We start from the raw sequence: 13,706 nt of genomic DNA on the forward strand, positions 1-13,706 counted from the left end.
AAGGAGGAGGAAGAGAAAAACAAAGGAATATCATGTATGGAATACGCTGTATTGTTGACATGTTGTGTGTTTCTTCAGTGTTATTCTAGGCTTCTGTAGGAGAAGTATAAACTTTCTGTTTGCATGTGAGCAAAACACATATTGATCAGAAAAAAATTCTAGCTAACTACTGGCTCTTTATTCAGTTAAGAACATTTGTAGACATTTGGGTTATGAAAGTCAGGTTACAGCTGTGTTTGGGAAAGTGTTTTCTTCTGACTTCAGAAAGTGTATGCTTGCGTTTCCCAAATGTTTGCAGGTGCAGATTGATTAAAAAAAAATGCACTTGGAGTGTTTTTAAAGGTTTGTAAACCAGAAAACAACATTTTAGAACTGGGAATATGTGTTTGCACTGTGAATAAAAGAACGATGCAATTTTGGCTTAATCAGGAGAGGTTTACCTCATGAACTGATCAGGGAGAAAGTTATTTGGTGAGCATATGTGAATTTCTTTAATACCAGTTGGTTCCAGTATGTTATGAGAGCTTTTCTTCTTACCTCTTTTGGTCTTTGTGGAACACTAGGAAGACCAAAGCACTGATGTTGCATCTATGATTTTTGTCACTGAAAAGATGCCCATGGTTTGGGATGGGTAGTTTTGGGGTATGTTCCATTTTATAAAGCTTGTTGATAAAGGTTGTCATTTACTGAAATCTTGAAGGCAAGAGCCAAAGTCAGTTAGGTATTCTCCTATTTGGAGCACAGAGAGCTGAAGAAATCAAAGTATACATTGCACCAGGACTTGGGAAGAGGTCAGAAAAATGCTACTGGATCCACAGTTGGAATCTTAGAAAAACAGCTCTACCGATTTGATAAATCCCTCCCCACCCCGTAGTGGGGCTTCCCAGGTGGCACTAGTGGTAAAGAACCCACCCTAATCCCTGGGTCGGGAAGGTCCCCTGGAGGAGGGCATGGCAACGCACTCCAGTGTTTTTGTCTGGAGAATCCCATGGACACAGGAGCTTGGTGGTCTACAGTCCACGGGGTCACAAAGAGACAGACATGACTGAAGTAACTTAATGTGCATTCAAGGACCCCCCCACCGCCACCCAATACACTTTTTGCCTTTCTTTTCTTTTTTGGGGAGATTGTAAACCAAAATTGTTGTTCTTCAAACATTCACAGTGAGTCAGGGCCACTGTCAAAGCTGGGGCCTGGGGGATGTACGCGCTGGGGCTTGTCGTGTCTCCCGCACCTTCCTCCTGGACGCCCTTCTCCCTCTCCCCTCTGACTTCACGGAAACAGCTTCGTGCTGGGGGGTGTCAGCAGAACTGGGGACAAGCCCCTGCGCTGTGTTCCCATCAGCCTCATGGTCCGTGTGTGAGGCTTGTGTCCAATAATGCGTGTGAAAGCACTTTCAAGAATTTCAGCTACTAAGCGAAAATCTCCCCAGTGAGGAAGTTCATGCATAAAGGATAGTCTGTCGGAGAGGAAAGGAAGGGTCGGTGCCAGCGTGATGAGAGAGAGCAGAGACACCAAGACCTTCATCTGGGAATGAGTCTGCCCTAGCTGGGGGTGCGAATAGGATATGAGGGAATATTTAGCTACGGGGCCTCAGTCCGCTCCACCAAGATACAGGGGTGAGGGAAGCGATAACTAGGAGCCTTTTCAGCTCACCGATTCTGAGTTTGAGTGAGCCAGAATAAAACATGAAGCCTTAGACTGCTTCCAGGGTCTAGTCTTACTGTCAGTTGCTATTATCAGCTCTAGTTAAATTTTCTGTAAAACGCACATTTAGTCTTGGGGTAATGTTGATTCTAGAACAGACAGTAGGATGTTTTTAGAGCTCTCGGTCTACTATTCACCCCAGAGCTTAACTCTGAAAGTATGTTGTAGATGGATCAGTCAGGGTTAGAGTCACACTGCCCCAGGTAACAGGTGTTTGTCTAGACACACTAGAGACTCTAAACTGAAAGAAATATTTGGCCATTTTGTAGTTACGTGTTTTATTTAAAATTTTTTATTTTTTATATGATTGTTTTTGCTGGGAAAGATTGAGGGCAAGAGGAGAAGGGGTTGACAGAGAATGAGATGATTGGATGGCATCAATGGACATGAGTTTCAGCAAACTCAGAGAAATAGTAGAGGGCAGGGACACGTGCTGCAGTTCAAGGGCTTGCGAAGAGTCGTACACGACTTAACAACCAAACAACAATACAATTTTCAAAGATGGGCCTCCTTTACATTTATTACAAAATACTGACTGTATTCCCCATGTTGCATAGCATGTCTTTTAACTTATTTTACACCTAGTATTTTGTGCCTCTTAACCCTTTACCCCTGTGTTGTCCCTCCCCCCACTCCCTCTCCCCACTGGTAACCACTAGTTTCTTCTCTGTATTTGTGAGTCTGCTTCCTTGTCGTTATTTTCCCCTGTCTGTTGTATTTTTTATTTTTTTAAAATTTTCATTGGAGTAGAGTTGATTTGCAATGTGTTAGTTTCAGGTATATACTAATGTAATTTTGTATTTTTTAAAAAAAAGAAATTGGAAATTTTATTTGTCCCTCTTTTCTATATTAAAGGTTTGCTAAGGAGAGTATGCACTGATTTCCAGTGTCTTCTTATTGAACCTGTTTACGGAGAGATGTAGTTATATGAGATATGACATCACCAAAAAGGACATAAGATGAATGGGGCCTAATATAACTGGGTAGTATTGGAGGTGGACGGGCATGGTGATGAAGACAGGCATGCTGGAATCAGGAACTCTGGGTTCAAATCTTTGTAAGTTAAGCACTTGGCATAATGTCAGTCATACTGCACATACCCAGTAGTTGCAAGTGTTACTGTTCAAGATGACAGGAATATACAAACATATTAGTAATCTCCCCATCACAAGAAAGACCACCGAACTCCTCTAGAGAAAGGGCTTTTTTAAAAAGAATGACCTCATTCCCCTTAACTTCCTTTACGCATGATGATGATGTTTAGTCACCAACTCATGTCCAACTCTTTGTGACCCCATGTACTATAACCCCCCAGGCTCATGAGATTTCAGCGAAGCAAATGCTTTAGGCTTGAGTTGGATATTGAAGTGAAATTTGCAAAAGCCCATGCTTGTTTCCTGTTCTTTGCAAAGTATTTCCGGCAGAGGTCGCCTGGTCGTTTCCACACAGGCCCCCGGTAGCAGAGCGTGAAGGATCCAGAGAGGGATTTATGTGTATGGCTGCATCCCATGGGTATAAACATCTAGTTTGTTAAGTCTGAGGAGTCTGTGACTCTGAGCAGTAGTGCCAGACTCCTGTTTGTGCTAGCACTCTTCAGAGACCCGAGTGAGCACTTCTTTACCTGACATGCCTACGTGTGGATTTTTGTTTTGTTGTCATTGGATTGTCTGGTTTGAGTTTTTCTTATGTCATAAATACATAGGTACAGTGGAGAAAATTTACACCCTGGAAAAAACAGATTTTGAGTAGGCTTGATATATTCCTTAAGTTGAGTTCATCTTTTGCCCTAGAGCAAAGTTGTCATGATGTGGGGAAGTTGGGAGAGTCGCATGATTTTGGAATGAGACCTGGGAGGTAGAGGAGTTTGCATCCTTGCAGTGGTTCTGGAATTGGAAAATCAATGTTATATTTAAAGCAGACAAACGTCTTGACTATATAGAACAAGATAAGCTAAATTTTAACTGTTATCATCAGATTGCCAGGAAAGAAGACAACACTTTAAAGTAAATAATTTTCTCTTTCCTCTTTTGAATTTAAAAAGAATATCTTTTAAAATAAAAAGAAAAAAGAGTATCTTTTAAAATAATTTCTGAAGTTTCAGAGACAACCATGAGGGCATAGATTTGTAGCCTAAAAAAAAGAGTTGAGAACTGTGGTCGGTGCATTGGCAAACAAGGTTAAATACATGTGAGAGGTAATGTATTCTTGAAATGTCTAGGAGAACAAAACACAGTGATGGTGACTCTGTATAGATAATCTCCAGATGTACTTTTCTGAATAGATACAGGACAGTATAATTGGTGGGTTTTTCCTTATGAATTAAATTTGTTTTTTAAATGGGCAACAGGAGCTTTGAAATCAGAGTTCAGTTACGATACCAACTCTGCTGTCTGGACTGACTAATCTTTGAGCTTTTATCATTTTAAAAAACCATGAGAAGAACTGCCATATGACCCAGCAATCCCACTCCTGGGCATATACACCGAGGAAACCAGATCTGAGAGAGACACGTGTACCCCAGTGTTCATCGCAGCACTGTTTATAATAGCCAGGACATGGAAGCAATCTAGATGCCCATCAGCAGACGAATGGATAAGGAAGCTGTGGTACATATACACCATGGAATATTACTCAGCCATTAAAAAGAATTCATTTGAATCAGTTCTAATGAGATGGATGAAACTGGAGCCCATTATACAGAGTGAAGTAAGCCAGAAAGATAAAGACCAGTACAGTATACTAACGCATATATATGGAATTTAGAAAGATGGTAACAATAACCCTATATGCAAAACAGAAAAACAGATGTACAGAACAGACTTTTAGACTCTGTGGGAGAAGGCGAGGGTGGGATGTTCTGAGAGAACAGCATTGAAACAAGTATACTATCAAGGGTGAAACAGATCACCAGCCCAGGTTGGATGCATGAGACAAGTGCTCAGGGCTGGTGCACTGGGAAGACCAAGAGGGATGGGATGGAGAGGGAGGCAGGAGGGGGGATCGGGATGGGGAACACATGTAAATCCATGGCTGATTCATGTCAATATATGGCAAAACCACTACAATATTGTAAAGTAATTAGCCTCCAACTAATAAAAATAAATGGAGAAAAAAATAAAGCAAAAAAAAAAAAAAAAAAAAAACCATGAGGAGTAATACTTCCCTCAAAGGTCCTTGAGAATGTTAAACTGTTTCAGAGAGAGCCTGCCACCTAGTAGGTGTTTATTAAATGTGAAATGTATTGAATGATAGAGGAAGTAATTTAAATGTTAAATTTCAGTGCTAAAATACAGAAGTATTTTAAAATACAGAAGTATATGAAACCATTGTGTGATTCTAGGTGACTTGGCAGTTTTGAGGAGGCACTGTTCATTGCTTCCTTTTAGTCCGTTGCTTGATAAGCTTTTCTACAAACACTTTCAATTAACTAAACAGTGAATTTAAGGGATATTCAAGACCTCAAGGAATTAACAACCTCTTAAAATTGCAGTTGAGTAGGGTAATAAGGATCTGCCTTCATTTTTATTATCATTATTTACTGGATGTGATCCTATTACAATACAGTAGTTACTATTTATTTCTGGTTACTTAATGGTGCCAAGTACTGTACCAAATGCTTTATAAATATCTCATTAAATCCCTGTAATAACTTAAGAAGTACATATTATGGCTCTTACTATGTAAATGAAAAGATGAGAAAACACTCTTTTAATAATATGTCTAAACCTGCATAACTGGGAAGGCTTAAAAAACCAGGATAGTACCTTTTCAAGTTATCATCTGTGCTTTGGAACCACCTAATCTGATGATGGGCTTCCCAGGTGACTCAATGGTAGTGAGTCTGCCTGCCAAGCAAGAGACACAGGTTTGATCCCTGAATCTAGAAGATCCCTTGGAGAAGGAAATGACCTGGTGTACTATAGTCCATGGGGTTGCAAAGAGTTGAGCACAACTTAGTGACTAAACCATCACCAGTTCAGTTCAGTTGCTCAGTCTTGTCTGACTCTTTGCAATCCCATGGACCGCAGCACGCCAGGCTGCCCTGTTCATCACCAACTCCCGGATCTTGCTCAAACTCATGTCCATTGAGTCAGTGATGCCATTGAACCATCTCATCCTCTGTCGTCCCTTTCTCCTCCTGCCTTCAATCTTTCCCAGCATCAGGGTCTTTTCCAATAAGTCAGTTCTTTGCATCAGGTGGCCAAAGTATTGGAGTTTCAGCTTCAGCATCAGTCCTTCCAATGAATATTCAGGACTGATTTCCTTTAGGACTCCCTGGTTTAATCTCCTTGCTGTCCACGGGACTCTCAAGAGTCTTCTCCAACATCACAGTTCAAAAACATCAATTCTTCAGCACTCAGCTTTCTTTATAGTCCAACTCTCACATTTCTACATGACTACTGGAAAAACCATAGCTTTGACGAGAAGGACGTTTGTTCACAAGGTAATGTCTCTGCTTTTTAATATGCTGTCTAGGTTGGTCATAGTTTTTCTTCCAAGGAGCAAGTGTCTTTTAATTTCATGGCTTCTGGCACCATCTGCAGTGATTTTGGAGCCCAAGAAAAGAATGTCTGTCACTGTTTCCATTGTTTCCCCATCTATTTGCCATGAAGTGATGAGACTGGATGCCATGATCTTAGTTTTTTGAATGTTGAGTTTGAAGCCAGCTTTTTCACTCTGTCCTTTCACTTTCATGAAGAGGCTCTGCAGTTCCTCTTTGTTTTCTGCCGTAAGGGTGGTGTCATCTGCATATCTGATATTATTGATATTTCTCCTGGCAATCTTGATTGCAGCTGGTGCTTCACCCAGTCTGGCATTTCACATGATGTACTCTGCATTAAGTTAAATAAGCAGGGTGACAGTATACCGCCTTGACATACTTCTTTACCAGTTTTGAACCAGTCCTTTGTTCCATGTCCGGTTCTAATTGTTGCTTCTTGACGTGAATACAGATTTCTCAGGAGGCAGATCAGGTGGTCTGATATTCCCATCTCCTGAAGAATTTTCCACAGTTTGTTGTGATCCACACAGTCAAAGGCTTTGGCGTAGGCATTAAAGCAGAAGTAGATGTTTTTCTTGAACTCTCTTGCTTTTTCTATGATCCAGTGATGTTGGCAATTTGATCTCTGGTTCCTCTGCCTTTTCCAAATCCAACTTGAACATCTGGAAGTTCACAGTTCAGGTACTGTTTGTTGAAGCCTTGCTTGGAGAATTTTGAGCAAACCACCACCACCAATCTAATAGGTTAGCTCTTTGAATGCTAATTCACATAGAGTTTATTGAGAGAATGGTGGGTCATTAGAATCTTTGAAACATTTCATGCCTAATTAGGACTTGGGAAGATCCAAGGAATTGATTGCATATGTCCAGGGCTAGTTTTTCTGAAACAACTTTTCTGGTGTTTCAATGTAGATTTAGTCCATCTAAGGAAAGTGGAATGACTATCTAAATAATTGTTTCTCAGCCTTGACTACACAAAAGAATCACCTGGGGAGCTTTAAAATGCAAATCACAAAAAAACAGAACCACTCCTGCCCCGCTAAAAGCCCAATCCCCATTCTTAGATATACTCCCTCCTTCAGTTTTATAATTGACATATAATGTTGTTTTATTTGACGATGTGCAACTAATTTGATACGGCTATAAATTGTGAAAAATTACCCCAGTAAGTTTAGTTACCATTCAACATCACCTCACATAGTCACACATTTTTTTTTCCTGTGATGAGGACTTCTAAGACTACTTTCTTAGCAACTTGCAAGTATATGATATAGTACTGGTAACTATGGTCACTATGCTGGACTTTATACCCCCAGGACCTATTTATTTTATAACTCAAAGAAGTTTGTACATCTTGACTACCTTCACCCATTTGCAGAGCTGCCTCTGGCAGCCACCAATCTGTTCTTTGTTTCTATGAATTTGTTTTTTTCCCAAAATTTCTTTTCTTTTTAAGATTCCAATGTAAGTGAGATCATATGTGTCTTTATCTGTCTGACTTATTTCACTGAGCACATTGCCCTCATCCACATTCTTGCTTGTAGGAGGGCTTTCTTCTTTTTTATGGCTGAGTAATATTCTCCTTGGAAGTACTGATGCTGAAGCTGAAGCTCCAATACTTTGGCCACCTGATGCGAAGAACTGACTCATTAGAAAAGACCCTGATGCTGGGAAAGATTGAAGGTGGGAGGAGAAGGGGATGACAGAGGAAGAGATGGTTGGATGGTATTGCCGATTCAGTAGACTTGAGTTTGAGCAAGCTCCGGGGGTTGGTGATGGACAGGGAAGCCTGGCGTGCTGCAGTCCATGGGCGTCGCAAAGAGTCGGACACGACTGAGCGACTGAACTAACTGACTGAATATTCTCCTAGATGCTCTGATGTAAACTGAACTGTTTCATATCTTCTGGAGGCCCAGCCCTGGGATGTCTCAGATCAGCCCTCGCCCAGGAATCTAGGAGTCAGATGCCTGGGTCCCGATTTGCTTGGTCGTCTGGCTCTGCAGACTGGGACTGCTCTCTCACCGCACTCCCCACACCCTCACCCTGTGTGGTGGGGGAGGGAGGGGATGTGAAACAGCTGTCCGCATCCACATCATTCCAGTCAGTGCGATCTTGTAGAAAGGTCTGCTTAGAAGGTTATCAGCTGTCCAGCGCTGTTTCTTCATGTATGCCCTTTCCACTGTTTACGCTTTGGGGATGCTGGCTCTGTGTTGTTTGATCTCCTATCCCAGTAGTGTCCCAGAGGCAGGTGACATGTTTGTAAAGATTGAACATAAGACCGCAGGCTCTTCCCAATGTTGGGCACACACAGGTGCTAGTTCCTTCTCATGGGATCAGGTTTTCCCATCTTTCCTTCCCTCTTTCACCACTGTCATCCTCTTCACCGCCTGACTTCTCTCCTGTTCCCGTCACTCTGCAGCCTTCCTTAATTGGAATGATGGCACAGGGCGGTAAAGCCAGCTGTGGACAACAGTGTACACAGAAGGGGATTTTTTAAGGCAGATAAGTAGCTGCTATTTGCCAGAGCACCCTATTGGAGCACAAAGTCTGTGGAAATACGGTGTTAGCAGGTTACCAGTTGGAGCACAAAATTAAATTTTCACAAGCAAATATTTGTCCATAGTAATTTAAGCCATTTTTTATTCCGTTTACACATGAGGGGGCAGTATGGTACTATAAAGCAAATGCTCTGTTGAAATTGTTTATTTCTGTTGGTATATGATAGCTTTTAGATGAGAACTTGTAGATTGTGAATATAATTCTGACATGTTGGTTAGCTATTAAATGTGATACATATATGTGGTACCCTCACTTGTATACACAGGTCATACACCTATTTTTATTCAGATACATAAATAATAATCTCCGTGCAACAATGGGGCTTTCCCTCAGTGCCTTTTATTGTGAGTTTTATATTTATGGTTTATTTAATGCTAGCTGACTTTCTCCAAGTATCTACATATAGAACATCAGTGCTCTGGAGATACAGTGTCTGTTAGGGTGATGTCTAAATATTTTATATTAGGACTTCATTGAAGGCTGAAGGGACTCCAGTGTTGGGGATGGGAAGCTTCTGAACTCAGGTCTTGGCAGCAATGGAAATTTTATTATAAATCACCTCTGTGATATGCTTCCCTAGATGGCACAGTTTGGAGCGTCCCAGGTGGCACTCATGGTCAAGAACCCTTTTGCTACTGCAGGAGACTAAGAGACATGGGTTTGATCCCTGGATTGGGAAGATCCCCTGGAGGAGGGCAGGGCAACCCACTCCAGTATTCTTGTCTGGAGAATCCCATAGACAGAGGAGCCTGGCGGGCTACAGTCCATAGGGCCACAAAGAGTCGGACAAACGACTTAGGACGCACGCGTGGCTCCGCTTGCGATACTCAAAGAAAAAATGTTGCTGAGGAAAGAATCAGGATATTTGAATTAATGTTGTTGTTGCTGACAGATGAATGACACTGTAGATAATGAAGGTACTGATATTCTAGGTTTCATAAGTAGAGGGGAAGTATTTAAGGGAGGTTGGAGGGTATTAAACAAATTGATTAAACATACAGAGCATTTTATGAAAAATGTATGTGGACTCTGAAAGGTAATTTCATAAGCACAGGCTATTTTTAAATGTGTAAAAAATATTTGCAGTCGTATGTTTCTGTTTATGTAGTTTGAAAAAAAAAAATTGAAACTAGCGTTCTGGCATAAATATAACCCTGTGTGAAATTGAATGGGATATTTGTTTTTAGTGTTTTATCCTGGTTACTTCCTTTGTGGATGAAGAGCTGTGGCATTGTCAACATCTGGTGGAGATGATTAGACTTGTTTAGTTTGGGCATGACTCTATTTTGAAATATAATGATTTGATGTTGCTTTTACTTACTATTAATGAGAAATTTTATTTTGAAATCTTCTGTTAAAAAATAAATAAAAGATTTATGATTTTATGCCCAAAATTTAAAGGCATGGATTTTTGGCTCCAGCAGCCCATTTTGGGTGGACTCCAAATCAAATGTTGTTTGGGATTGGTATACTGTTGCAAAACCCAAGTTTCTGTTCATGGAAAACAATTAATGTCCTTTGTGTTTCTATGGCAGATTTTTAGGACCCCGCCTGATGCCACCTTGCCTGAGCCAGTCCCCCTGTCAGCACCCCCAAATGCTCCGCCAAGACAATCGAAGAGGCAAGGCCAGAGGACTAAGAGACCCGTGGCTGTATATAACCTCTGTCTTGAACTGGAAGATGGTAAGATGTTCATTACGTTTTTCTTCTTGCCTTTGTCCCCAGGGCAGGTCATGGTTTCCCATCCTTTGTGTTTTTAAACTTCCTTCTACTCTTAAGATTATAATTTTTTGAGATTAACAGAGAGGGTAAAGCTTTTGCCTCAGGAAGAGCATGCAAAGTTTCAGTTTGTGTTTGTCTTTGTTATGCACTGTTCTTTTTTTACTTTGAAAAAGACAGCTTACGTTTCTTTTTTGGGAGGCTTGTGTGACCTCCTGTGAGGTTATATAACCCTGAGACAAATGCAAGAGGAACTAAAATGAAAGCAGGTCTTTTGCAAGAGGAGCAGATCCAGTCTGATGTTCAGTGCATTGAGATCAAAGGCGCAGGTCACAGTTGCACTGGGTCTGTGCTTCTGTACCATCCTTGCCCCAGTTTTCTGACTTTCTCCTGAGGCGGGTGTCTTATCCGGTGGCAGAGGTGGCAAATTGACCACGGTCGGGGCTTGCCTGAGTGGACCAAGCTACACTGGGACTCTGATCAGTGGAAGCCCTCACTTTCCATCCAAACCACCCTGTTCCAGCTCACTGGTGTCCTGTGGTTGCCACTTGTCTCAGCATTGCCACCTGTCTCAAATTGGAATTTTAAACAGTGATCCTTACAGAACAAGGCTGTGAGCTCATTGGACACACCCAGTTGCTGATTTGTAACCATGTGGTCAGTGGTGTGGGGAATAAGACTGAAACTACCAAGGTTTTATTGGTTTGGCCGTATGAGGTGATTGTCAAAGGGAGGGAAGAAATGAAGATAGGAACAAATCCAGTACCTCCATCATACGCAGCTGTATAATCAAATATCCACATAGCTGATATCCAAAGATCCAAGCCAGCAAGTGACATGTGTCTTTAACTCCCAGGGGGTCTGTGCAGGAGGACTCAGAATGCCTCCTGTAATAACACTGAGGGCTAAGGCATTCCAATATTCTTTTAAAGTATTTAAGACATACGTGCATGTGATACAAGTGTTAGTTTTACAGTCACATCCATATTTTCCAGAGTAAGGGCATGATTTGTTGTGTTATTGCCTTAGCCGTGTCCAACTCTTTGCAACCCTATGGACTGTAGCCTGCCAGGCTCCTCTGTCCATGGAATTCTCCAGGCAAGAATACTGGAGTGGGTAGCCTTTCCCTTCTCCAGGGGATCTTCCTGATCCAGGGATTGAACCCAGGTCTCCCACATTGCAGGCGGATTATTTACCATCTGAGTCACCAAGGAAGCCCTATGATTTAAAGCAACCTCTAATTTCAGAGCTGCCTTTTAGTCCTTGGTTTCAGCTTCTGAGCCCAGCTAACTTTTTATCCTCTCCTCTTTTTTTTTTCCCTCACATTCACTATCTCTCCAGAGTTGCTAATAGGGAGTAAAGCTGACTGGTTTAAATTGCACCTCGACTTTTATCTCACTTGTCCTTTGGTGGAAGTGTTAAAAGATTAGTGAATGAGGCATATGTTGGAAAGTAGGAGGGGGAAAGAAATCAAGGTGACAGGAAACAGTACCTAAACAGGCTCATCAACTTTGAGCAAAATCGAATTGGCTCTCATTTCATAAAAGAAATGATCAAGGAGGGACCTTTCGTTTTAGAGTTGCATCTACTTGGGGGGCAGGTATTTTTAGCAACTGAATCAGAGTATCCAGTCATGTGAATATAGTTTACTAAGCTTTTGATCATTGGGTTGCTGAGTGATTATTTTTAATGGGTAAGAAACTGCTGAAGTGGTATTTAGCATGTTTTTTATGGATATATTCAAAATGGTGTACAATCATAGCTTTTCTGATTTTTAACATAATAATTCTTTAAAATTTTTAATTATAAAGAAAAAAGATTGACAAATATTTAATTCCTTTAGTCTGTTTTTATATTCACTATTTATATGATGTTTTATTTTTTATTTTATTTTTTTTAATTTTTATTTTATTATTATTATTATTATTATTTTTGTCATACATTGATATGAATCAGCCATAGATTTACACGTATTCCCCATCCCGATCCCCCCCTCCCACCTCCCTCTCCACCCGATTCCTCTGGGTCTTCCCAGTGCACCAGGTCCGAGCACTTGTCTCATGCATCCCACCTGGGCTGGTGATCTGTTTCACCATAGATAGTATACATGCTGTTCTTTTGAAATATCCCACCCTCACATTCTCCCACAGAGTTCAAAAGTCTGTTCTGTATTTCTGTGCCTCTTTTTCTGTTTTGCATATAGGGTTATCGTTACCATCTTTCTAAATTCCATATATATGTGTTAGTATGCTGTAATGTTCTTTATCTTTCTGGCTTACTTCACTCTGTATAATGGGCTCCAGTTTCATCCATCTCATTAGGACTGGTTCAAATGAATTCTTTTTAACGGCTGAGTAATATTCCATGGTGTATATGTACCACAGCTTCCTTATCCATTCATCTGCTGGTGGGCATCTAGGTTGCTTCCATGTCCTGGCTATTATAAACAGTGCTGAGATGAACATTGGGGTGCACGTGTCTCTTTCAGATCTGGTTTCCTCAGTGTGTATGCCCAGAAGTGGGATTGCTGGGTCATATGGCAGTTCTATTTCCAGTTTTTTAAGAAATCTCCACACTGTTTTCCATAGCGGCTGTACTAGTTTGCATTCCCACCAACAGTGTAAGAGGGTTCCCTTTTCTCCACACCCTCTCCAGCATTTATTGCTTGTAGACTTTTGGATAGCAGCCATCCTGACTGGCGTGTAATGGTACGTCATTGTGGTTTTGATTTGCATTTCTCTAATAATGAGTGATGTTGAGCATCTTTTCATGTGTTTGTTAGCCATCTGTATGTCTTCTTTGGAGAAATGTCTGTTTAGTTCTTTGGCCCATTTTTTGATTGGGTCATTTATTTTTCTGGAATTGAGCTGCAGGAGTTGCTTGTATATTTTTGAGATTAATCCTTTGTCTGTTTCTTCCTTTGCTATTATTTTCTCCCAATCTGAGGGCTGTCTTTTCACCTTGCTTATAGTTTCCTTTGTAGTGCAAAAGCTTTTAAGTTTCATTAGGTCCCATTTGTTTATTTTTGCTTTTATTTCCAATATTCTGGGAGGTGGGTCATAGAGGATCTTGCTGTGATTTATGTTGGAGAGTGTTTTGCCTATGTTCTCCTCTAGGAGTTTTATAGTTTCTGGTCTTACATTTAGATCTTTAATCCATTTTGAGTTTATTTTTGTGTATGGTATTAGAAAGTGTTCTAGTTTCTTCTTTTACAAGTGGTT

General features: G+C 40.9%; 1 protein-coding gene across 3 annotated transcripts in view; it reads left to right on the plus strand.

Annotated features, from left to right (window-relative positions):
* The window catches only part of ARHGAP10 (Rho GTPase activating protein 10), a 368,778-nt gene that overhangs the window by 292,760 nt on the left and 62,312 nt on the right, over window positions 1-13,706 (plus strand). For all 3 annotated transcript variants that reach the window (XR_009692905.1, XM_061142466.1, XM_061142467.1), the window contains exon 19: window positions 10,302-10,449. Coding sequence is in view for 2 of the 3 variants with exons in the window: in XM_061142466.1 (XP_060998449.1) it covers window positions 10,302-10,449 (148 nt within the window). In the remaining variant the exon portion in view is untranslated. The remainder of the gene's footprint in view (window positions 1-10,301; window positions 10,450-13,706) is intronic.

Source organism: Dama dama, chromosome 5 (genome assembly GCF_033118175.1).
Source record: "Dama dama isolate Ldn47 chromosome 5, ASM3311817v1, whole genome shotgun sequence".
In the NCBI taxonomy this organism is placed as follows: domain Eukaryota; kingdom Metazoa; phylum Chordata; class Mammalia; order Artiodactyla; family Cervidae; genus Dama; species Dama dama.